Here is a 26,893-nt window from a genome sequence, read left to right on the forward strand (position 1 = left end):
TGTATTTAATTACGGTAAATTAGTGCAGTGACCTACCTCAGACTTCTTTGCTCCCTCCAATGGCTGTTGACCTCATAGGAAAATTAAGGTCCTGGACAGAGTATTCCCAAGGGCTCCTTCCAACTATGAAGTTCTTTTACTTTGGAAGTTTAAACATTTTTTTAAAGAGACATAGAAGTCATAAACACAATTTGGACAATGTGGACACGGGGGTTGGGGGTAGCTGCACCAGCTAATGAAATTAAATTTCCTCTAGACAAATCACCCAGCAATGAAATCAAAGAATAATAAACAAGGGCTTTTATCACTCACACATAATGACCAAAGTGTGTAAAGCACTTATCTAATAAGATCTACTGAAAATACCTGACAATAAAAGCACCGGGTGAATAATTTACGGACTATCCATGCGTAGTAGTTTTACATAAAAATTAAAATGAGACAGTTTTAATATTTTAACGTACAGGATGAAGTAGTCACAAAAGTAAGCGTAAGTCTTTACATATTGTGCTAGTTTCTAAATTTTCTGCAGTAGTTATGCATGACTTATGTAGAAGTTTCTCAAAAGTCCCGTGGAACTGAAATTCCTGATAACACTGACATCTACTTTACAAGCAGAATTCTTTAGTCGAGAAGAAGGAAAGAGTGATGGCTGATTTAAAGGGCACTGCACGGAGGCCGGGGGCTGAGAGCTACAAAGGCAGTAGTAATGCCTGGCTCTGTTTGGAGATGGGGGGGGGGGGGGAGAGCGAGCCTCTGTTGTCCACTCTTCTCTACCTGTTTCCTGGGATGCAGAAGGGGTGGGCTGGCCCATATGCACCTGCTGAGCGGGCTGCTCTACCTCCCTGGCAAATGCAAGAAAGTACCAGTGAGGTGTGCCAACACAGCTGGGCCACAAGGTTTCCCACAAGGGAGGGGACCCTCTTAGACACCCACCATGCTCCTCGATTGCTCATGGATTGTAGCACACCCATCGCCGACTGCCTAGGAAGAGAGAGAGGCTGCAGCCAAGGAGCTCAGTAAGCCGTACAATCTGTCACCAACAGCCGGTATGCAAACGTTCTTTCCAACAAGGTTAGACCGCTGATCCCAGAAAGTGAGCAACGTGGCAACAGGAGAGGGTTTCCCAAGGAGCTCTGAGTCCCCCACCCCCAACCGCAGGTTTAGAAGAAAATACTCACACTTCCTGTAGATTCGGCAAGTCCTCAAAGCCCGCAGGATCAATCTCAGAAAGTCTGTTGTAACTCAGGTTTCTGGTCAAGGAAGAGCATTAAAAAAGAAAGAAAGAAAGAAAGAAAGTTAAATCAGCATGCAGCATTACCCCCCAAATTCAGCAATCTTTCTACTCCGCGCCCACAGGCCCTCTCCCTTAGAATTGCTCCTATCCCGTACATGACTGTAAGTCACCTTATCAGTAGTGACACTGACAGACCTTGCTTCTCCTCACTTGCAACCATCAACAAGTCACTGTGAAAATCTCAATCAATGAGGCTGGCTAAACCCAAATGGATTTCAATCTGTATCATTTCACCATTTGGCAACTTTTTTGATTTTTTGATTTTTTTAAATGACTTGGACATTTGTCCTTTAAAAATTTTTTTTGATCACCTTACCTCTTACTCTCTTTTTCTTAAGTTTATTTATTTATTTTGAGAGAGAGAGAACAAGTGGGGGGGGGGGGTAGAGAGAGTAGAGGACAGAGGATACAGAGTGGGCTCTGTGTTGAGAGCAGAAAGCCCAACGTGGGGCTCAAACTCACCAACTGTGAGATCATGACCTGAGCCGAAGCCAGATGCTTAACCAACTGAGCCACCCCAGCACTCCTCCACCAGCCAACTTTTTTTTTTAAGTTTATTTATTTGTTTTGAGAGAGAGAAACAGAGAGACAGAAGGGGAGAAACAGAGAGACGGTGGGGGGGGGGGGAATCCCACATAGGCTCTACGCCATCAAAACAAAGCCCAACGCAGGGCTGGAACTCACAGACTGCAAGATCATCACCTGAGCCAAAACCGAGAGTCTGACGCTTAACCAACTGATCCACCTAGGCACCCCTCTGTTTGGCAACTTTTAAAGAATTCTAAAGTAAGCCAGACCTCTACCTACATTAGAGTGTGCCGATCCTAACGTCCAAGGCTGGATCAGATCCAAGGCTATTCTAAATGGCATTTTAAAAATTAATATTTTACTCAAGCATCAAATATCAAGCAATAGTAAAGAAAAAAAAAGAGGGGTCAGGAACTGACCCTTTACTGTCTACAATCAGTGGCTCTCAACCAGGGATGACATTTGGCAATATCTGGAGACATTTTTAGTTGTCACAACTGCAGGAAAAAGGGGGTGGGAGGCTTGCTACACACATCCAGTGCGTGGAAACCAAGGACGCTGCTCAACATCCTACAATGGACAGGGCAGCCCCTGACAACAATTATCCAGCTCTAAGTGTTCATGGTAATTATTCACCGGTTGAGAAACCCCTGGTCTAAGCAAGAACTTGCAACTAAAAATTGTTAAGATGCATACTCCAAGTTGAAGGACCTGTTTTGAAAGTGGACACCTTTCAAGTCCCTAATCATAAGACTATCCATGAACACACGGCATGCCTATCATCAATGAGTAAATACTGCGAGGGACAGTCACACAGGAGATTCATGGCCAGTTTGAACAAAAGGCAGTGAAAACCTCACACACGAGCAGCTTTCTGGAGAAGACGGCATCTGCCACGATCATTCAGAAAGTGCATCTCTCCGCTCTCATCCCCCAGCTCTACCCTGAGAGGTGCACACGGAGCAAGCTGACCTGTGTTGGCTCAGCAGAGCTCTCAGGTCAGCCCTCAGCCCACACCAGCCTGATCTTTCAGAAGCAGAGATCCACGGAGACATGGTCCAAATGGGGGTCCAAATGGGAACTCGGTGCACGTTACACCTGCTCCCTGCCACTGAAATACGCCCAGTCCCACGTATGCCGAGCAGGTCAACGTTTTTCATCTCAGCTATTAATTCCACTGGCATCACTGCCAATTAACAGTACTGAGAATCATGAGTCTCCGGTCTATCATCTACACGGCACGTAAGTGGCAACTGGCTTTTAAACTCACTCCCTCCGGAGACATTCCAATCAATGCTAACCTAGAGCTGATGGCCATTTCTCTGACAACTCAAGACATTCATCTAAATAAAAATCAGACGGCACTTGAAATTAATGGTACATCTGTGTTCAGGGCACAGCCTGAATTAAAAGCAATTTGTCCAGAGATTATGTTACTATAAAAACTGAAGGTGGTAATTTTTTAAACCACATATTGAAGTCAAGCGTGAGCTTGTCTGTGCTTGGGGGTATATATGATCGGGTTCACAGAAATCAACAGGTTAGACTTGAAAGAGAAAATCCACAAATGGAGAGAAACCCCCCCCCCCCATCAGAGGGGGACAGACTGAAATTTTATTCTATTTTGAGCACATTATCATCAACAAGGGGGTGGAAATACTTTTTCTGGGTTTGGAGATAACGTGAGTTTACAATGTCCGCAACGTTTGTATCATCTGAGCTGGAGGAGACATCAAGGGAAGACTCAGAAATCACAAAGGCCAGAGGCCTGGAAGGCAAGTAAGTCACAAGGACGGCCACCCTGCCAGGTGTGCAAAGAAGCTTGACACAACAGTGCCGGCTTGCCCATCAACGGGGGGCGTTTGCTCCGGTCTCCAGACACGAGGGCAATGCAGACCAGTCTTCTCCACTTCCAAGAGAAGCTTAGATTCTGAATTGTTAGGTGAAATCTTTTTAATTCTTACAAAACAGAAAAAAGAAACTAACTCGGGATGGGCCAAACATAACGTACCTGCAGGCCATATCTGGACTAATGACCACAGTTGTTAACCTCACATCTGGGCCATTGACTCTTCAGGCAATTAGGTTCAAAAGGAATGTCTTGCTTCTGGCTTATATACATGGCCAGGGGGGAAACCAGTCTCAGGCAATCAACTAGGAAACTATCTGGAATGAAATTACTTATGTCCACATTCTTCACCAACTTGGTATTAGAAGAAAACCATTTTTATCATGTTTATTTTGAGACAGAGAGAGAGAGCGTGCACGCAAGGGGCAGAGAGAGACGGAGAGGTAGAGAGGGAGAGAATCCCATGCAGGCGCCACACTGTCAGCGCAGAGCCCGATGTGGGGTTCTACCTCAGAAACCGTGAGATCGTAACCCAAGCCGAAATCAAGGGTCAGACGCTTAACTGACTGAGACACCCAGGAGCCCTGGAATAAAGCCATTTTTAAAGCATGACACCGCTTGGTCCATCATTCTTCTAAAGAGCAGACAACATTTATTTAAACTTCAATAATGTGTAAATTCTGCTTTTTAGACAAGGCTACTTGCAAAAGGGTCTTCTGTAAGCTAGCCTTATGAAGAAGCTGAATGGTGTCGGGACCTCGTGTTGAGATTCTGGTAAACAGCAGGGAAGATGAAGACGCCTGTAAATGGAAATTTAAGCTCTCACTTGGGTCAGCCTGGATGAGGCCACTTTTTTGACTTTCACTGAACTAGAAAAGCCATGTTATCAACAAGTGAGAGTCAGCAGACTGGTTCTCAAGGGGAATTCTCTCAGAGGGCCTCTGAGCAGTTACAGAGAGAAGACAGGTTGAAGCTCAGGTCCCCTGGAATGGCTTCCCTTTTGGACACAGAGCTGCCTAGCTCTGAGGTCTGAGAAGTGACGGGTCCTGAAACCTGCGACACGCTGTTGATCTTCACCTGCTTTATCAGGAGATGGGCAAAGTGTTTACTGGAGCCTCCTTGACCAACATCATCTGCAACAAAATCTTCACAGACATTTTCTGGTTTGCTCGTCTCAGCCAGACAAACTCTCAGCATGTTTTGTTTTGTTTTGACTGTGGTAAAATACACAAAATGTTACCATCTTAACCACTTTTAAGTGTGCGGCTCAGGGGCATGAAGTGCAGTCACACTGTTGTAGAACCATCACCAGCATCCGTCTCCAGAACTTTGTCATCTCCAACTGCACCTCGTAAACAACGGACTCCCCACGCTCCCCTCCCCCCGACGCTGGCACCTCGCTTCTACTTTCCGTCTCTCTGAATCGGACAACTCTGGATACACGTAAGTGGAACTCTAAAGTATTTGTCCTTTTGTGTCTGGCTTACTTCACTTAGCATAAGGTCCTGAAGGTTTGTCCATGTTGTAGCATGTGTCAGAATTTCCTTCCTTTTTAGGGCTGAATATTATTCTATTTTGTGTGTATCTACAGACACATAGCCTGTATTTTGTTTATCCATTCAACAGCTAATGGACATCTGAGTTGTTTCAGATGGGCTACTTGGGCTATTATCAAGAATGCTGCTATCAGCACTGGGTTGGTTTTTTTTTTCCCCCCCTCCCACTATAATTTTTTATTGAGACATCATCGACATGTACCATTACATTAGTTTCAGGTACACAACATAATGATTTGATATCTCAGCATAATATTTAAATAGAGTTTTTTTAACCCTTTGACTGGTATGTTCATTAACATCACTCATTTCTCAACAATTGAAGAAATGCACTTATTCAGCCCAAGGATTGTGCAGAGAAGGGTCTGAATTCTCATCCCGGATCAGAAGAACAATCAAAGGGTTAATGGGGGGGGGGGGATCTTTCATGAGGTCTTTCTTTCAGGTGGCAGCTGACAGGCACACAAATCTAAAGCATCTCACTTATTTCTCCAAACACGATCGCCCCTTACCAGGCCCAGCATGTGAATGTGTCTTCAGTTGAAGGTTTCAGATTCTCCTGTCAAAACAATTCATCTGTCAGCAGGACAGATGCTGTCAAAAGCATTTCTGCACCTTTCAGTAGCAAAGAGGACTGGAAAGAAACCTCAGGGAATTTAGTTACTGCCAATTGCAGCTTTCACTAAACATTTTGTCAGCCATTGTCATAACAGAAATGTTCCCTGTTCTGGTACAAAGGGTGCGCAGATCTACCAACAATTGAGCCGAGCCGTAGATATTCTTCAGCTAATCCGCTGAAAGATGACCGTCCGGCCCACCGTCTGGAGAACACACAAGAGGCACCTCTGCAAAGAACAGCTCAAGTTGTAGCCCGGTTTTATCTGGGTCTGAGAAGCAAACTGTTTTAACAGTGCCCGGCAACAATCTGCTTGAGGAACATTTCTCCTGACAAAGGACCCCCACCCCCCGACCCCACTGATTTAGAAGCACTAAGTCTTTAAACAGCTGAGCAATCCCCACCATTATGGAAACCTGTGCAGTCCAGTTCGGGAGCCACTAGCCACGCGGCTACTGACATTTACACTGAAAGTGATTAAGAGCACACAAAATGAAGAATTCAGTTCCTCAGTCACGCTACCTATACTCCAACTGTGCAACCACCACGTGTGGCTACTGGCTACTGAAAGGCACAACGCAGACAGAGGGCATTTCCATCAAGGCTGAGATTTCCGTTAAACTGTGCTGCAATGAAATCATGGCAGGAATTAATGCATATTTAAAGTGAACTGGCACTGACAGAAGAAACTTGGATTTCAAAAATAAATTTGAATTTCCCAATAATTCAAGAGCTTGGGTGGGGCGGGGAAGGGGGCAGTGCGCCTGGGTGGTTTAGTCAGTTAAGCTTCTGACTCTTGATCTCAGCTCAGGTCTTAATCCTGATCAAGGTCGTGAGTTCAAGTCTCGTGTTGGGCTTTGCATGGGGTTCCGCGTTGGGCACAAAGCCTACGTTAAAAAAAAAAATTGCAGTGGGGGGATGGACATGGATGTTAGCAGACACCTTTTGGGCACACCACCTTCTTAACCATCCCAACAGAGGACAGGGCCTTTGAAAATTCAATTCACGAGGAAGACACTCTTAATAAAAATGCCCCTTGAGTGTAATTCTATAGGCTTAATCAGTATTTACATAATCTGGCCAGCATCTTCCTGGATTACAACCAGAGCCACGTATTACAAACGTGGCAAACCCTATTCAAAGCTGGAGAACAATAATTCATTGACTTGTTGGAAGTTGAGCGATTAAAAGTTCCGTTTGCTTGTGAAGGAGCCATGGTGAGACCTAAGCCCAACGACATTGCTAGCACTTCATGGTCAAATACAGGCTCTGCTCACCGGCCACTGACAACACACACACACAACCTCCAGCTCGGAAGGGCAGCACAGCCAGTGCACGGCTGTATTCTTCAACATTAAGGCGAGTCGTAACTCACAGAAGGAACTGGTCCTAAATCTGGGACAAGCACTCCCTGGGGAGTGAGGTTTTCCTGTTCAGTTTGGTTGTCAGGCCGGCCTATTTGCCATTACTCAACCCTGTCTGGCCTCCTGAACGTCGCGGTACTTTGCGTATTTTGAGCCTTCAGATGTTTGCTAAACCAAATTAACACAGCCTGGAAGACAAGTGTGAAGCGATCCAATGAGCCATCTAAGGGTGCACCAAGGGGGCGCCCAGGACTCGCCTGGAAACCCCTTGTTTGTCCGGAAAACTGGGCCCCAGTGGTACATCTCTGCTCACCTCAAAAACTGCACTGCTTGCTACCTATTAGTCACCTGGGGCGCCTGGGTGGCTCATTCAGTTAAGCGGCCAACTCTGGATTTCAGTTCGGGTCATGATCTCCTGGCTCGTGGGTTCGAGCCCCATGTCAGGCTCCTTCCTGACAGCGCGTAGCCTGCTTGTGATTCTTGCCCTCCCTCCCTCTGCCCTTCCCCCACTGGTGCTCACACTCTCTTTCAAAATAAAAAAATAAACTTAAAAAAAAAATAAGAGAGAGAGTCTCCTACTTAGAACTCCCTGGGAAAAACTGATGGGTCCTTTCAAATTTCAAGGGGTGTGAGTGAGGAAGAACATACAACTTGTGAAAGTTACTTAATCCCTTAAGCTTTTAAGGCCATGTCTGCTGCATTTTTACCTTCTGAGAAATTCCGTGTGGTACACATCAAGTTCCAATGAGATCACATTATGTTCCCTAGACCCACGTTATAAGGTTTTATGAGACTAAGTGATTTCTTTTTCAATCTGCAATGTTGAATGCTCATTCTATCTTTTTTTCTGTTATGATGCTTCCAAAAGCCACAACTGAATAGGCTGATTATATGCACTAAAGGCTTATACTGAGAATAATAATTAAAATTGCATCTCAAATTAGAATTTTTTCCTCTGGCATCCTCACCCAAGAATTGTCTCTCTTCAGTAAGCTAAGTAGCCCCATAGTCCCTAAACTGAGGCCTGGAAAAATAAACACATTCTGCACACAATCAAATGCACTACCATTCAGCTATCAACTCACTACATATGCTCATTTTGGTTTTTTGGTTTTTTGTTTTTTTTTTAATGTTTATGTTTAAGAGAGACAGAGCACGAGTGGGGGAGGGGCAGAGAAAGAGGGAGACACAGGATTGGAAGCAGGCTCCAGGCTCTGAGCTGTCAGCACAGAGTCCGACGTGGGGCTTGATCTCATGAACCATGAGATCATGACCTGAGCTGAAGCCAGACACGTAACCAACTGAGCCACCCAGGTGCCCCGACATATGCTCGTTTTGTCAGCTTTTGGTCCAGAATGAATCAGTAATGAATCACTTCAATTTCTGAAAATGTTACACTGATAATTCTCTATGCACATGAGGCTTGCACGCAACTGAAAAGAAGAGATAATACACTCTAGCCACATAAGGACCCCGCAATGAGTGACTGCTTTTACTCCTTAAAATCAGCAACAGAAACCAGTGTGAACCTCTGAATTCTAATGCTTAAGACATTACCTGAGAGAAGTCACCTCTGCCTGCTTCTGTTATCCCACAGGACTTATGTGACCTTCTCTATCTTAAAGGTCCATACATCTTACCCATGGATAATTCGAATACAGGTCTAAGTCTTGGTCCTGTAGCACCCAACAAATGTCAAGTTCAACAAGTATTCACTGAATGTCCGTGTATAATGTATACTGCACTGTGCTAAGTTCTGATACCAACTGGGATAAGATCTAGTTCGTGACCTTATGGAATTTACAGCCGAGGGGTCAGATGAGACTGTGAACCAAATAATTACGGCCAAAGGCTCTAATATGACAAGCATCTTGGGAATGATGCCAATTGGTGGCTCTTGGGCCAAGGCAGATCTGCAGGGAAATTTGTTGGTTTCTGACTGAAGGGTATTTGGAGAAAAAGTTCCATCAAAAAAATTAAAATGGCAGTTTCTCTTGAAAATAATTACTGGGCCAGCATGCCTGATAGCTATCAGCTACATTTATTTCGCAGGTACTCCAAATGACCGCAGACCTCACCACTCTTATTGTCTCACCCAAGACCTCTTGACTCATTTACACTATCTGCCTGTTCCCGGAGGAGTAATGTCATCTTCGGTATGGATACCACCGAGTCCAGATGGTGCTCAAAGCAGGGAAGATTAGCTGTGAGGAGGAAGGTTAATCAGGAAATGCAAGGCCTTAGCGAACCCTGGAAAAAGACTAGAAAAGGAGCATGGTTTTTGAGGAAGAATACTGGAAAATAAGGCCCGCAAAGTAAAATAAGCTGTGGTAAGTATGAAACTAGATGAACAAAAGGCCAAAAAGGCAGAACCTCCTAGAAAGGAGAAGGGCAAAACGTGAACAGTTTCAAGGCAAAGTAGCGAAAAGTAGCCCACGTCGTCGGATCACAACCCACCAGTTATGTCAAGGGTTACATAAACCTAAACAAAGCCCAGAGCCAGGCCCCTCGTGACCATTAATCTACAGGGCCATTTAAAGTTGATTTCCAGAGTAGTTGCGTACCTACTCAAAAGTTTTGAACAAAAGAATCAAGAGCCCCACCCCCTCTGAAAGTAATCAGCATGAGCTTTCTATAACATCCCTTAAAGCAGCAGATCTGAGGATGTATTTCTCCTACCCAAATCTTGGTTTGGCTGAAGAGACAAAATAATTGAGTGCATTTCGTCTCATGCTTGGTTGTGGCGGTGGTCCTGGAGGGGAAGCCCACAAACAGCCCGTAACGCTCTCTTGGTACATTTGCTATGTGCATCATTAATCCCTAAAGATTAATTAATTTAATTAAGAGGAGGTACTCTCTGGGAGTTCGAGCCCCGCGTCCGGCTCTGGGCTGATGGCTCAGAGCCTGGAGCCTGTTTCCGATTCTGTGTCTCCCTCTCTCTCTGCCCCTCCCCCGTTCATGCTCTGTCTCTCTCTGTCCCAAAAATAAATAAACATTGAAAAAAAAAATTTAAAAAAAAAAAAAAAAAAAAAAAGAGGAGGTACTCTGGCCTCACCAGCTCTGCAGTTGGTGGGTATTTCACAAACAAAGGGAATTTGAGCAGGAAATAGCTGCTGGCCACAGGCTGACCCTCCCACAAACCCGTCACGTAGGGAACGCCACCCATGACCACCCCAGCAGGGAAGAGGTGGCTACAGCCACCATTTGGTTTTGCTATTACAGAAGTGGCTTTGCAGAGACTTGGAAATGGGGAGGCGAGGAGAGAGGTCGAGAGTCTGGTCACCTACTTTATATTTTATCGTCTCTGAAAAGGGGTCACAAATTTGCCCTCTCAGAGAGTCCTTCAGCTCTACAGGACTTTCCACACTCATCGCGCCCACGATAGGACCGGTGCACCCTTGCCTCATCCATCTCTTGTCCAACGTGGCCCTCATGTCCTGAGGCACCAGGCGGTCCAGTGCGAGCAGTAGGCTCATCAATCACGAACTAGAGGAGAAGGAAATGAAGCCAGAGCCGTAGTCACCTCTGGCAGCACACTTAGGGGCCGGAGCTCACACAGTGAAAGGACGGAGGGGGACTCTCCTCAATGAAAACCTTGCTCTACTGAAGCAGGAAACAGACTTCTGCTTCTGTACAGTTAAAACAAGTCCGTCAAAGGGACAGGAAGTGAGGGACACATGAATCTAGGGGATAAATGGGGACTCCTTGCTTCACACCAAGCGCTCTGTGAAGTCGACCAGTGCCCTCTGGTCATGGATTACGGTTTTCCTTTCCTAACACCTCCACCTGAAGCCCTCGGCTCTGACACACATCTGCAGGAAGATTAGCTTCCTGTAGAACCACCAGTGCAAAACGTAAGGTGTTTACTAAAAGCATGACGCGGCTTTAAAATTCATGAACTTTGGTTTCACGTACGAAAGATGCAAACTAGCCATGTCCTATAAACCCTCCTTCGATTGAATGCGTCACGCAACAGAATTGTGTAAACGTTGGCCCAACCACCAACTCTAAGTGACACTGTGATCGATTTCCTTTCCCAACACACTGAAATGATTCTCCACTTAACACTGAGTGATTTCACACACTTCGTGCCCTCACTCAAGGGCTCTCGGAGAGGAAAATAACTGTTTTAACACAGCCCCATAAAATAGCACTCTTGGTCACAAGAACAGGGTGGTCAAATTCCAAGCCTGTCTTTCTGGCAGAAGGTACAGCCGAGGATTTCACCGGGATAAAGGGATCAGGAAATTCTATACCAGTGACTCTGGATTCTTCAGAAATGAAACCTCTAATACTCCAATAACATATTACTTCCCGAGCACTACAGACACACATTAAAATATTCAAAACAAACAAAAAAACTCCTTCCCTCCATCTGAGTCATTACACACCCTCTCAACCGTCTTGTTTAGGAGTTTTCCAGAACCAGTAAAGTGTCGAGGCATTTGGTGGCTTTCTGAACCCCCATTTCTGACAACGTACTCTCTAACATGAAGCCAGTCAATGAAAATAATAGTACACAAACCTCATGTTACAGAAGCACATGCCAAAAATAAAAAATAAAACTGCAGTAACTCACCTCTGGACATGTAATGACCGGGATTTGTTGTTGTTAACGAGAGTACAGTTGATCACGGAACAACATGGATTTGAACTGTGTCGATCCACTTACACACAGATTTTTTTGCAGATCTTATACACAGATTTCCCCTTCCTTATGATTTTCTTCATAACATTTTCTTTTCTCTAGTTGACTTAATTGTAAAAATAGGGTACGTGATACACACATAACACACAAAATATGTGTTCATCAACTGTTTATGTGATCGGTAAGGATTCTGGTCAACAGTCAGCTATTAGTAGTTAAGTTTTGGGGGAGTCAAAAATTATACACAGATTTTTCAACTGTGAGGTCGTGGTGGGGGAGGTGGTACCCCTTACCCCCTCCTCCACTGTTCAAGGGTCAACCGTATTTAGAAGGGTGATTTTAGGCAAATATACTTTGGGGTTACAAAAGAGCAATATATAGTAAGTTGCCTAACTGTCTCCCTTAAAGCAGAGGAAAAAGGAAATGAAAGCTTTCTGTTTTAAGCAAATACATCTGTCCAAACAACAGCTTACCTTACTGTTATCAGCATCTCTTTCCTCCCCTGCCCACACACACAGAAAACTTAAGGGACAAATGACATAAGCGAGTGTAACTACCTTCCCAGGCTAGAGCTACTCATAAGGAAAATCCTTCTGGGAAGCAAGACATTCCCAAGGGTATGCACTGGAGTCCTCAATCAGCTTCCCCTGGGATGGACGTGCGTGTTTCATTTTTCCGACTGAAATCACACCCACTACTCACTAACGTCTGACATCTCTTCAGGCCCGTGTGAAGCCAGAGCATCCAAAATCTATAAACCAAATAAGAAATCTAGGGGTGCTTGTACTTATCACGACACTCAACATTATCAACAGGTTAAGTGCAAAGTTCCTTCAAATATTACCAATGCAATATCCTCTAAGCTTTCAACATCATCTTCTAGATTTCAAATATTCAAAAGTTACCTTCTGGGTTTATCCTCCCTTCCTTTCCCAGCTACCTCAAAACTTAAAAATGAAGATCCCTCAGATACAGAGAACAGATCCCTGGTATTAAGTCAGCCAAAGTCAAAAACTCAATTTACCCACAACTTTTCAAGAATACATCCCGCTGTATTACAGGGAGGCATGAGAGTGTCTCTAGCTAAGTATTTTAAAGAAAATGCAGTTTTAATAGGTCAGCCTCGTGAGTAACAGTTAAGTCGCTGACTTTATTAGCCAGCTTATCAACTTGGGCTCTCATTCTGTCAATTTTTCCGTTGGGCTTTTTAAAGTTTATGTGTGTCATGAAATGCCTGGCCGAAGCCGAAGAAAGCAAAGTTTTTCTTTCAACGATACAAAGATGTCATGAAACGCAGTAAACTTAAAAGCCCATCTACACGGTTTTCCTGGGGCTGCGAAAATTTCTCTGGCCCTGGTTGCTGAATGGCTGAGAAGACACAAGGTCAAAGTGCAACAACCACACAGTATTGCAACACGCATTATCTTACACAGACTGCTTTCTGCTAATAAAATACGGCACTTCCTTTTCACTGAAATTACAAGCACAAAGAATCAGATGCATGGGACTTCCATCCTTGAACATATAAAAGTTTTACTATGGCAAATGGCAAGCTGGCTGTGAAAATGACGGAGTCATAATATGCTTCCATTTCTGCTGCTTTTTTAAAATCATTCACCAAGGCCTCTAAAAAGATGCCTCACCTCTTCCACATGGGCCAGTTACATTCAGTGAGGCCCAGTGCATCATCACACGCAGAGGCCCTCATGTAGGTGCCCTTCTCCCCTCCTCCCTGTCCCAGGCCAGTCTGCAGTTCCAGGTCACTGACTCCCAAAGGTGTGTCTTAAAGGGTGGGTCCTAACGGTAAATTCCGCTTGCTAAGCTATACATTAACCAAATAACAAATACTGGCACCTATGGGATGGGAGTCTGTTTTTCAAGTAAATCACCACCAAAGTTGATGAAAGCCCTACCGGTAACCAACCGTAAGGGACTCCCTTTGGAGCCCCAGGTTCAGGCTGGGGAAACCTCAGTAACACCAGGTGTGGACATTCCGTGTGGATATTCCGTGTGGATACTCTGTATCGTCTCCGTGTGCTAGGGAGAAGAGCCATTCAATTCCCACCTCAGCAGGACATCAAGGCCCACAGGCCCCACCAAACCCAGACAGCAGCCACCTAAGGCAGCTGCCCTATGACCAGCTGGGACATCTTTGAGTTACAACGCTGGTTATCCAATGAACCCACAGGCAGCCCCCACCCCTGCTTCCACAATCACTCCTTTTTAAAGATGATATAATCAAAGCGGACTTGGTTACAAGTATCTGTTCAGCTTCCCTTAGTCAAATAACTACAGCTCGGCCTCCTTCTAATAAGCTCACTACCTTTTCTCGACGGGGTAGGGGGAATCTCAGAGGAGGGGTTGAGGCTCCCTGCATAGGGCACACTAACAAAACTGGCATCGCTATGCCTCTTCGGTTAGAGGGCAGTCTGGTTCCGTGCCACGAGATACAGGAGATCAAATAAAGGATGGCTGGAGGTGTGGCACAGTCCGTAAGGCACGGAGCTTCGATGGCCAACCTGTCTTCCAGCTAAGACTCCTCCAGACGACTCCCTTCTCCTCACTCCCCCCCGCCCCGCCCCCCCGCCCCCCTTCTAAAAGACCCTCCAGGCCCAGGTCTGCCCCACATGGCCACACAAGCATGACTCTGCAAAACTGCGCTGGCAACTTACTTTGCCTGCCGTGCACTCGCTGGGGATCGATAAACCAGAGCGGGTTTGGATTCGGTTAGATTTAAGCTTGCACAAGCACAAAGAGAAAACCACCCACTCTCAAACCCAGAGAGCTACTGCAGAAAGCACCTGCACAAACCTGTCAGGGTGGTTTATAAGGTCACAAGCGCCTCAGAAAAGATCTTTTATTCCTAGGGCCATGAGACCAATGGTCGGCCTGCCACACTGCTGGTGTCAATATTTATCTAAGGCCTAGGTATTCATGATGGTATAAACCAGGCACTTTTTCAACTTATTCATTCACGTAATTTACCACTACAAAGCCCCAAAACAGAGATGCATTTACAGCTTGAATTTCTTTTCTTCCATTTCCATACAAGGAGGCTGGCTGTGGGGGCCCATGGTCTATGTCAGCAGAATCCCGGCAGTTTGAGAATAAGTATTCTCAATGTATTTGAGAACTGCCCGTATCAAATGTCATTGCACCTGAGGACAATAAAGAGAGGGAAAAGGGAAACAAAGCGCCAGCTCTCTCCCCTCCCTTGGCATGCATGTTTTCTGCACTGCAAATGAGCAAAGCCTAGGCCTTGAAGTAACCAAACCCCTAGAACCACACCCAGGCATTTCTAAGTGTGACTTACACTGCAGGCTTAATCCAGCAACCAATATCCAAAGGTATGTAATGCTCAAAGGAAGACATGTGCTATTTATTCAACAGCCCTGTCTGGTCAGTTCCAATTTCCCTCCTCTTCAATCCTTTATGGAGTCTTCTTCCCTTCACCTGCAAATAAAGGTCTATATACAATGCCCCTTGCTAGGTAAAAGTCAGAAGGGATAACTAGTTTTACTAATGTGACCTTCAGAACTCTGAAAAATAGCTGTGCATTGTAGAAACGAGGTTCACACGTGGATTCCTCCAATCTCTCCCCCATCAAAGTCCTCAAATCTCCTCTCTGCCATGGATGCTAACTGAAGCTCCCTCCATCAGCTATGCTGGCTTCTTCCAAGGAGACGCACTGCTGTGCTCCCATGGCAGGAGCGACGGGGGGGGGGGGGGGGGGGGGGGGGGGGGCAACTTCAGGTTTTCATGCCAAGGAAACTGAGGCATGGGACAAAGATGGCTCTCTCTCCAGACAAAAATTAAAGAACCTGAAAGCTCTCTTGCAAAGCAGCTGGGAAGTGACAGACTTCTGAAGCCAGCTACCTGTGATGCACTAAATCTACTTTTCTGATACAATATACACAATTCTTCCCAAGTAGACAGGTATCCCTACCAACCCCCTCACCAGGACTCTGTATACTCCATGTAGCCCAATAAAGATGATCATACTGATAGCTGCCAACAGGTTGCAAATCACTTCAGTTCCTTCCTAAGCAAAATTATGATGGCAAGTGATGAGCTATGATATATGATCCACGTGTGGCCTGTGAGGGGCCAACATTCCTACCTCTGCTTTAAATACGCCTGTGGAGTGAAAGCAGGCAAGCACTGAGCCCAAAATGGTAGCAGCTGAGGGTGTGGTCAGTTTTATTTTTTTCTTACATAAAAATATACACGACACTTAAGCAGCCAGGATTTCCTCACATACACTTAAGTTAATAATTCACAAACCAACTGACATTCATCAAGGATCAGAAAATTTAAAGGTGGTTTGTGCAAACACTCATGTTCCTGCTCTTACTTAACAGCTGGTTTATTCAACTGATGGCTTCTGTTGCCCTTAGGGGCAGGTAGTACCTCAAAATGTTATTTGTGAAGGCAGTTGTACACTACCCAGGTCACTCCGCTTCTGAGTTTCACAGTATCTAAACTCCAGTAATCATTTTCCCCTCAGAGGGAACAGGTAGACAGTGATAGTAAGGCAAAGAGAGAGGACAAAGTTATCCCACTTTGCTGGTAACACTTTATTGTAATCACGCTCCCTCATTTCTAATCTGGTCCCTCCTAATGGACAATCCCCAAAGATGCCAAAACAATGCTGGAGCAGTAGGTATGGATGGAATAGCGCTCATCTTAGAGGAAGGCTCTAGATCTCAGGCCAGACGTCCTTTTCTACATAAGGCATGCCTCTCTGCCTCAGCTGACCTCTAAAACCGAGGGCCTGATTCCCTCTGCCCTCAGACCTTATGCTCCCCACCTCCCTTTCTTTTCTCTTTTTTCTGTGTGTGTGTGTGTGTGTCTGTGTGAAAGTATCAGTTTATTCTTACAGACATGAAAATTACCAAGTGAGATTGATATTACAAAGAGAGAAACAAATTTAGGCACAATTTTTTCCCTCTTTTTGGAAAATACAGTTCTAAACATAATTTAACAGTTTGAGAAGTCATGAAATAATGCATTTTATTTATTTGGGTAATAATGAGACATTCTTATAGCCATACTCTTGATTTTTTTTTACTTCATATGATACTGAGAATTTTTTTTAATTCTAATTTTTTAAATTATTTTTTAAATTTACATCCAAATTAGCATATAGCACAACAATGATTTCAGGGAGAAATTTTTTTTTTTTTTTTTTTTTTTTTTTACTAGTTGACACATAATCCTCTCTTCTTTGATCTCACTTGGTTTCACTCTCTCTAAAATCCTGCCTATGTGTGTTGAGAATAGGGGCAGGGAGAAGGAACCTAAGGAGCCTTTGCCAACCACTATTTGAGTGTCTCCATCCTGGTGCAGGATAGAAGGATTCTCAGTTGTTGGTTATGTTAGTTTTTCAGCCACAGGAAGTTCAACCTTGGAGGTGTGAGTGGCAAAGCTGTGAACCCTCTACAAACACACGACCCACAGGGCAGTCTATGAATCCACGATAGCTGCACAGCCATACGCACACCCATGAACCTTGTAAAAGAGGTTACACATTAACTACCACACATCTCAAGGAAGATCCTATCACCTCCACCATCTCCACACCTGTGATATCCCACCTTTGAAAGGGCTTTCTGGAAATTGCTACCACGAAGTTTAAAATAAATGCATACAGGTCCATTTTCTAATTTTTGTTTTTAAGAAACGGCTCCTTTCAGCAGGTACAGATGATCCCTCAAAGGCATCAAGTGAACCCCCAGGAGGCAGAAAGTAACACCACACCCAAAAGATGTGTAGGACGGCCAACCGGTGGTTATATCTACAAGTGTGTGTAGACAGATGTTTCAGGGACACAGAGGAACAGTGCCTGGGATAATTCACACAGCAGAAAAGCCAGTGGTCACTCACACTTGGTCTGGAAATTAACGAACACACATATGCTTATTAAGCACCGGCTGTATGCCAGGAATGGCTCTGGGTTCTAAGACCATGCTGCAGAAGCTGGCCTCTACCCACAAAAAGTTCACAGTCAGGAGGGGAAGACAGACGCTGAGGAGGTAACCAGAGATGTACTCTCAAGACTATCCCAGAATAAGACAGCAGCCACTCTTGCCTGCGTGTTCTAGGAAAGCCCTCTGAGGAAATGTTTAACCTCAGACCGGAAGAGAAAGATGAGTCAGGGAGGATGAGACCACAGGCAAAGGCTTCCAGGGAGGAAAAGGCTCAGCTAGGGAAGGAACTACCTCGTCCTATCTGGGCCAGAGCTCAGAAAGCCCCGGGTACCGAGTGACCAGAGGTGGGCAGGAGGAAAGGGTTCTGGGGCTTGGAGCCAAAGGGACGTGTAGCTGAGCCTCAAAGAGCCCACAGTCCAGGCTAATGGCTCTCACACTAAGACTCCAAAGCCAAGTCCCCTTTGGTATTAAAATGCAGAGTCCGAGGCCTCGTGCCACAAATTCAGACTCTAAGGTCAATGGAGGAGTTAGAAAATGCCTATTGGCTAACTAGAGGACTAACAGGGGGCCACCATATAATCCCTATTTCACTTGTTGAGAGATGGCCCACGGGCCTGTCTACCTACATTGGTGGATCGCCGAAGGTGGGGCTGTATGTTCACAAGCTGTACCTGTAGGCCTTCTCTCAGGGTCCCTTCAACCACCTGGAATCCCCACCTCTACCTATGTACTCGGCTCATCTAGAATGGGACTCAAGAGTAGGAAATTCCAAACAAAAACACAGAGAATCCTATCCTCTACATCCAAGCCTAAGGCTCTAAATGCTTACAGACATTCAGCACTAGCCCCTGAATAACTCAATGAGCCCCTCTCCCTCTCATTTCTTGTTGTAAAGGAAACCGTTGCAAGGCCTCAGCTTCCTTTCCCATTAAAAGCCACCAGGGCCAGCGTTTTCAATTAGCTGTGTCAGCCCACCGGCCGAAGCCGTCCAAGTTCAATTTGTCTTCCCTCCCCCAGCTTCCGGTTGCCACCAAGCACTTCACACCTCCCTATTGTAAACCCGTCCAGAGCAATTACCCTGCCTGCCTTTGGACAGCCTCAGTGCTGCATTTCTGCCTAATTTATAGCTGCAAAGCTCTGTCAGCAAAGGCAGGCTTGCCCTGGAGCAGAGGAAATGCAGAGAAAATAGTCAGACCTGGCTATAAATGTATATGCACACCAAGTTTCCTGAGGTTACAGGTGAGCAAATCCCCTCATTCTCCTGGTAGAGAACACTGTGTAATGAGCTCCCACACAGACCCTTGAATCTGGATTCGTGGCAAGAATAATCACTGCTCTGTTCTCTAACATTTCCTCCTCTGCCTGGGATTACAAACTGGTAGGGGGGCGGGGGGGGGGTGGTAAGTAAACCAAAGAAGCCTGGTAAGTACTGCCCATTCTATTTCTACCTGAAGATCTGGTCTTAAAAAAAAAAAAAAAAAATACCCAAAACCTTCAAAATGAAGTTCTTCTCTCCCTAAGTAAAACAGACAAAAGCATGTCTACCTGGGGAAAACCCCAAACCATTCAAAACTGTCTAACCTATCTCTTTTTTTAATGACAGGTAAAAACTGGGCAAAGAATTGACATTCCTCCAAAGAAGATCTAAAAATGGCCAATAAGCACATGAAAAAATGCTCTGCCTCAGCAGTCATTAGGAAGATACAAACCAAAACCACAAGGAGATACCACTCCATCCCACTAGGATGGTTACCATTGAAAAGAACAGACAATAACAACTATGGGTGACACTGGGGACAGAGAGGAAACTTCATATGCCTGCTGGAAGACAGTCTGACAGCTCCTCAAAAAGCTGAACACATTTGCCCTATGACCCAGCACATCCACCTTAGGCATATGCAGACCCCAAGACAAAGGAAAGCATACATTTGCAGAAAATTTTGCACACCAATGTCACAGCAGCACTACACAGAAGAGCCAAAAGTGGAAGTAACCCGAAGTTCACTAACTCATCAACAGATACACAAAATGTGGTATATCCATACAATGGAACATTAGGCAGCCATAGAAAGGAAAAGCACTGATACATGCTCCGACATGCAAGGACTGTGAAAATATTTTGCTAAGTAAAAGAAGCCAGACCCAAAAGGCTGGTATTATATGATAGGATTTACATGAAATATCCAGAATAGGCAAATCCATAGAAAGAGGAAGTCGATGTGGCCAAGGGAGGGGAGGGAGAAAGCAGGGAGGGGCAGCTAGTGGGTTCGGGATTTAATTCTGGGGTGATGAACATGTTCTGGAATTAGTGACGATGGCTGTACAACTCTGTGAATATACGAAAACCCTGGATTTTTTTTTTACTTTTTTTTCAATGTTTATTTATTTTTGGGATAGAGAGAGACAGAGCATGAACGGGGGAGGGGCAGGGAGAGAGGGAGACACAGAATCGGAAACAGGCTCCAGGCTCTGAGCCATCAGCCCAGAGCCTAACGCGGGGCTCGAACTCACGGAGCGTGAGATCGTGACCTGGCTGAAGTCGGACACTTAACCGACTGCGCCACCCAGGCGCCCCAAACCCTGGATTTCTTTAAAAGGATGATTTTTTTTTTATGGAATTTGAATTATATCCCAATAAAGCTCTGGGTTTTTTTTAAGGGAAAAAAAAAAAAACTGCTGCCTTACCAGGCTCTCAAAATTCTAAACCGAAAATGCCAACTATCTACTTCGGTACCACAAACATGCAAGAATACTTTTCCAAACGCTAGCAAACAAATGGAGAGCAGGCAAAATACCCAGATTCTGAGTGGTAAAGTCATGACCCCTCCTTCCAAAGTCCCTCTTCCCAGTCAGTCCTCCCTGTGTCCTACACTCACTGCCACAGCTCTGCTCGTGAAGACATCCCAAGTGGAAAACCTCAGTTGGAGCATACCTTCTCACAGCAAACAAATTCTCGGGATTTCGAAAGTGCATTTTTCTCTTCTTTTGAGTAATTATTTGACGAGGCTGTGGAAAGCAGGGTTCCCAATGCCAGCGATTCAAAAATTAGGAACATGCCAGAACGCAGGAGAAATGTCACCACAGCGGGGAGAAAATAAATTAGTCAGATTAAGATGAAGATCTAATTGATTAAGATCTACGTCCAGACAGATTTTAGAATCAATGTGCTATTTCTGGAAGGCTAGAGACTATACATTTCCATTTTACAATGTTTTTTTTTACGTTTATTTATTTTTGAGAGACAGAGACAGGGTGCAAGCCGGGGAGGGGCAGAGAGAGAGAGAGGGAGACACAGAATCCGAAACAGGCTCCAGGCTCTGAGCTGTCAGCACGGAGCCTAACAAGAGACTCGAACCCACAAACTGTGAGATCATGACCTGAGGTGAAGTCAGACGCTTAACTGACTGAGCCACATTTCCATTTTAGATTAAAATTCGTTTAAGTTCACTGAAAGCAGATATAAATGCCCAACGCCTCCCACGCTCCACCCCTGCACAGGTATGCTGGTCGTTCTTGGCCAAGAGCGTGTGCCCTAGCCCTCCAAACGCTGTCTTCGCCAGCAAAGAGGCAGTTAACTGGGAAGTCCGAAAGTCTAATGGGGCCTGGATGCTAACCAACATCAAAGAGATTCCAGTTGCTCCCCTTGTGCAATAAACTTCTTTCACCCAACATCATTCACACTTCGAAAGTGCAAAGTTCACTCTGATATTGGTGGCTTTCTCACTTTGTAGCTTTTTTGGCAAGTGCCCCTTGGCCTGGTTGTTCATTAATATATAATCAGAACATTAAAAGCATTGTCTCACCTTCTAGGGAGTCTATGGCCAATTTAATAAAGCTGACATTGTGCCCAGCACGGGGGAACCACCTTGCAACTGGCAGAGAATTCAAAGATGCACAGACTGGAAGATATATACATGTATATCCACACACACACACACACACACACACACACACACGGTTATTTCACAAGATGCTTTTGGTATTCCCACATGGCAAAGGGATAAGATTAAAATGCTTATCTTACCACAGAGATTGACCTGGCACTTCTTTCCTTTCAGTCCTTTCAACACCAACTTGCTTCTTACCTTTAAACCCCTCCCAGGAAGTAGTGATAGCTGTGGCAACAAAGACCGGTGAGTGAGAAGCGTAGGGTCACACGCCCAGCAGACAGGCTGTGAGAACACTGGTTAGCGCGCTTTTACTTTTCAGATCCGACACTCGCAATGACAACTCACTTTCAAGACCGTGTTTACTCTGCTGAAAGCCACATTCTAAACACGGCCTCGTCTGTAGAGGGGAGGCAGCTTACAGTCCAACCTTGTTTATGCTCCAAGGAGGTTTGACAGAAAAACCACATCAATTTGTTTTAAAATAATTTCCATTTGCTGGAAGCTGTTCCTGAAGGGTTCTCCGCCACGCTAATTTGCTCTGATTCCTACCAGCTGTAGGTACCAGGCACGCCAGCCACAGACAGGGCGGCTTGGGCACAGCCAGGCAGGCTGGCTGTGCGGGGGCTATGGCAGTCCAGGGCTGCTTCTGGGCATCAGCAGAGCCACGCAAAGTTCCCCTCGACAACACATAATCGACTTTGGCTTAAGAAGAACACAAAGACATTTCCTAGTTGAGAGTCAAAAATCTGTGACGTGCCCGCACAGAGCACGGTTTTCTATGCAGCGACACTTGGGAGAAAGAGGCTTTTCAGATTCTCAGAATCACATCACCTCTAGTTATCAGGGCTATGTATCTGCATTCAAGCTCAAAGTTTACAGCCGGGGGCATGAAGATAATTTATTTGGCTAACTAAGCATCAGAAAAAGAAGGAAGTTAAAAAAGGAAACGTCTATGAGTAACACATATAAAGATCTTCACCCTCATTATCCAAAGAAATACGCATTAAAATAATCCAATGTCATTGCCATGTATTAAACTGGTATGTGGTTACAGAAAAAACAAAAAGGAACGTCTCACGTTCATGAGGGTGTGGGGAAATTTTCGTATGTAAATTGGTGGCCTCTCGGAAGTAGCAGCACCAAAAATCTTAACAAGTTGTGTATCCAGAGCAATCTGAATTTAATAACTCAGCCTAAGGAAACATGAATGTATAAACATATATTTATAGGGCTGTTTACTTCAGCTTAGGAAAAAACTTAGATGCCCAATATCAGAGAAGGTTGAATTATGACTTAAACTGTAGTTTTTAAATTTTTATTTATTTATTTTGAGAAAGGGAGAGAGTGCAAGAGAAGGGCAGAGAGGGAGAGAGGGAGAAACAGAATCCCAAGCAGGCTCCGTGCTGTCAGTGCAAAGCCTGGGGCAGGGCTCAATCTCACTAACAGTGAGATCATGACCTGGGCTGATATCAAGAGTCAGATGCTTAACCAATGGAGCCCCCAGACGCCCCTTAAACTCTATTTTTAAAAATGTTTTAAGTTGGAGAAAATATGGTATCGAGTAAAAAAAAAAAAAAAAGCAGAGTTACAAATGTATAGAGGCCTGAATTTTGTATTAAAAAACAGGACTCGGGGCGCCTGGGTGGCGCAGTCGGTTAAGCGTCCGACTTCAGCCAGGTCACGATCTCGCGGTCCGTGAGTTCGAGCCCCGCGTCGGGCTCTGGGCTGATGGCTCAGAGCCTGGAGCTTGTTTCTGATTCTGTGTCTCCCTCTCTCTCTGCCCCTCCCCCGTTCATGCTCTGTCTCTCTCTGTCCCAAAAATAAATAAACGTTGAAAAAAAAAATTTAAAAAAAAATTAAAAAAAAAACAAAAAACAAAAAAAAAAAAAAAAAACAGGACTCACGGGGCGCCTGGGTGGCTCAGTCAGTTCAGCGGCCGACTTCGGCTCAGGTCATGATCTCGCGGTCCGTGAGTTCAAGCCCGCGTCGGGCTCTGTGCTGACAGCTCAGAGCCTGGAGCCTATTTCAGATTCTGTGTCTCCCTCTCTCTGACCGCCCCCGTTCATGCTCTGTCTCTGTCTCAAAAATAAATAAACATTAAAAAAATTAAAAATAAAAATAAATAAAAAATAAAAAAATAAAAAACAGGACTCACAGTAGGTATTCAACCACAGACATCATATTCATTCATACACCACAGTAATAATATTTAGCACTGGATAATGAGATCAATTATTCTTTTTTTTATTTTGTACTTTCCTCTTTATTCAATAAACATGACTACCATGTGTCACCAGAAAATTAAAATTAATTAAAATATATGCACAGTGACTACACCACAGGTCAACAGCACAAAACCCCATTAACATGAAATCATGGTCCTTGACGTATCACAACTTACTGGGTATAAAAGGGCCTTCATGCAGAATGCACAGCCTAAGATCTCGATACCACCAGGATAAACATTTGAGGCAGAGCTCACCGGGCTGAACAGAGCTCTCCCACTACTTCTTGTTGCCATCTCTAGGACACTGCCCACACCTGAGATCCAAGCAGAAAGGGGCCAGATTTAGAAATCTATCTGTCCAAAGTCTCCTGCCATGGAAGTTTCTATAAACCTAAGTTGCTGGTTTGGACTGAACCACTGAGGACAAGGTAACCTGCCTTTAGTGTTCTTACAACTTGCTCCGGTCAAGGAGAGCAGCCTTTTCCTCTGCCAGCAGAGACGGAGAAAAACGACGTTGGCCTGACCATCCTTTTTGTGAAAGTAGAGGCCTTAGGAAAGTAAAGAAGAGCCAAGCAACCCAGACCAGCTGCCTGGCCAGGGCTCAGCATAAACTGAGCAGAATAACCACAAGGGGAAAGGTGTCTAGACAGCCTCAGTCTAGGTAAGAAACAACTCTTCCCTGCAGGGTCAACCCTCAATAAAACAGACGCCGAACACCAGCTCCAGCAACAGAGCAGATGAGAGTTGGGAAATGCACTGTGGGCTCCCTCACCAAACACAACATGAAGGAGAGCAGCCGGGTCCGGCCCAGCTGCCAAGGAGAGCCACCGGAGATCCACGAGGGAAGCGACACGAGGAACCCCATGTGGGAGACAGGTCACACACAGTGCTTACAACGAGCAAGAGTTTCAGTAACAACACTTGGATATGGGATTTAAGAGCCACCTTCCCACAACAGAGGGACAAACAACACGGTCAGCTCTTCATGTGGCTGGGAAATTGCCTATCATCTTGTAAATCCAACTATTTGTTACTTATTCCTTTCCATTCTTCTAAGTCTCTCAACACTAATATTTGGTGGGAAACAGAGGAAACTATCAAACAGACAAGGTACGTTTAGAAAATGTACAGACAGATGAGCCCCCGGGAGGCCTCAATTATCCTAAGTACTTAGAAAATGTCTTTCTATTGAATTAATAGGACCACACAGAATGAACACCAATGGCTCTATCTACATCGGCATCGATAGAATGTGGGCCAGATTCTTGATGTACAATGGTATGGTTAGACACAAAACCAATCCCTGCTTTCAGGGAGCTTACAGACGAATGCGGGAGTCAGAGAGCGGTGGACTCATCACTTCCACAACGAGCACTGCAGAGTTCTCAAGGCAGACTTCTAACCCAGCAGGGAAGGTTGGGAATGATTTCCAAGAGAAGGGATGGCTAAGGGGTGATGAGTAGGAGGGAAGAATATTTCTCCAGGCAGAGGGAAGAGGATGTGAGGGACGTGACACAGGCAGTATTATAAGGGCATGGAAAAAGTCCCACGTGGTGGCCGGGGCACAGGGATCCACGGAGGAAGAAACAATGAACGCTGGAGATGTGGGTGGACAGCCAAAGCTTTAGGCGGTAGGAGTCATGTGTTCCAGTTTGTGACTCTGCAGAGACCCTGTAGCTGGCGGGGGTTCGGGGCGTGGTTGGCAAAACAGGTAGGAGAAAAACCTCCCCCATGCCCCCTAAAATCCGTATGCCTTAATGAAACAATAGAGAAGAAAAGCTGAATATGAAATTTATCATACAAAACCACTGAGGAATTCTCCCTTTCTTCCTTCCAGCTCTCTGCTGGGTCTTTTTTTTTTTTTTTTTTAAGGTGAAGGGTGGGGGCCAGTGGACCACTGGTGGCTACCACACTCTCCCAGGACCACATATGTATCTCCCAGGGCTGCAGGACTCAAGGCATGCCAAGGATTTCAGGCAGAGTATAAACTCCAACGGCAGGCTAAACTGTTTATATGTTCTTGAGTTAAAAATACACCACTCAGGTCAGCGTTAACACCAGGGCCTTATCACCAAGGCTGTTTGTAAGCTGGTTACACAAGGCCAGCCTATGACTCGCCCGACTTTTACATGTGCCTCAGTCTACAAATTGTCTCACGATACATCAGTGAGATTATCATAAAGCCACAAAATATACATGCATTTGAGAAAAACACTTTCCAAACCCAAGGATACTTTACTGTTTATAAATAGTTTACTTTTTTGATCCCCGAGCATATAATATTCGCAGTTGCTCCAGAAACCAAAGAAACACGGAACGGGAACACAAACCACAACCTAACAGAAACAATAAACAACAGATGGTGAGACATATGTGCCTGCTACCACCCCCTTCACCAAAGGGGCACACCAAAAATGGATTCTGACACACAAGTCTGCCAATGAAGAAGCACGCTCTTCGGGATCCCTGTCAAGACACCATTTAGGCAGCACTGGCCGGAACTGGGCTAAGGTGCTTTAGGCCCCAAGAGTTGCAGGACCGATCCCTGGCCTCAAAGAATTCACAGAAAGGGAAGCAAGGGCAAACACAAGAAAACCGACAGTACCAGTTCTTACCATATTCTTTCGAAACACCAGCACGGACAGGCAGGTTTGAGTTCTAGCTTTGGCAATCGCTAGACCCCGGGCTAGTCACGCAGCCCCTCCCGGCCTCGTGTATCATGCAGAGGGGAACGTATTTCACAGCCCTAACATGATAATTACGTCACAGGACACGATTCCTGCTGCAAAAATGTGAACTACAATTACTGCAGTGGTTGTGACAGTGACAGCTCACCTTTCTTAAGCTTTTGCGATGTGTCAGACTCTCCTCTGAAAGTGATAGTCATTTCAATTTCGCCCTCAGAGCAAGGTTAGCGCTACAATTACCCTCATTTAACACAAGAGGAAGTCGAGTCAGAGGGAAGCTAATTGTCCAAGATCACCCAGG

General features: G+C 45.2%; 1 protein-coding gene across 1 annotated transcript in view; it reads right to left on the reverse strand.

Moving 5' to 3' along the window:
* Window positions 1–26,893, reverse strand: part of LRIG1 (leucine rich repeats and immunoglobulin like domains 1) — a 115,456-nt gene that overhangs the window by 74,875 nt on the left and 13,688 nt on the right. The window contains exon 2 of the mRNA XM_043587892.1: window positions 1,182–1,253. Coding sequence (XP_043443827.1) covers window positions 1,182–1,253 — 72 coding nt within the window. The remainder of the gene's footprint in view (window positions 1–1,181; window positions 1,254–26,893) is intronic.

The sequence above is a fragment of the Prionailurus bengalensis genome, chromosome A2, assembly GCF_016509475.1.
Source record: "Prionailurus bengalensis isolate Pbe53 chromosome A2, Fcat_Pben_1.1_paternal_pri, whole genome shotgun sequence".
NCBI lineage: Eukaryota > Metazoa > Chordata > Mammalia > Carnivora > Felidae > Prionailurus > Prionailurus bengalensis.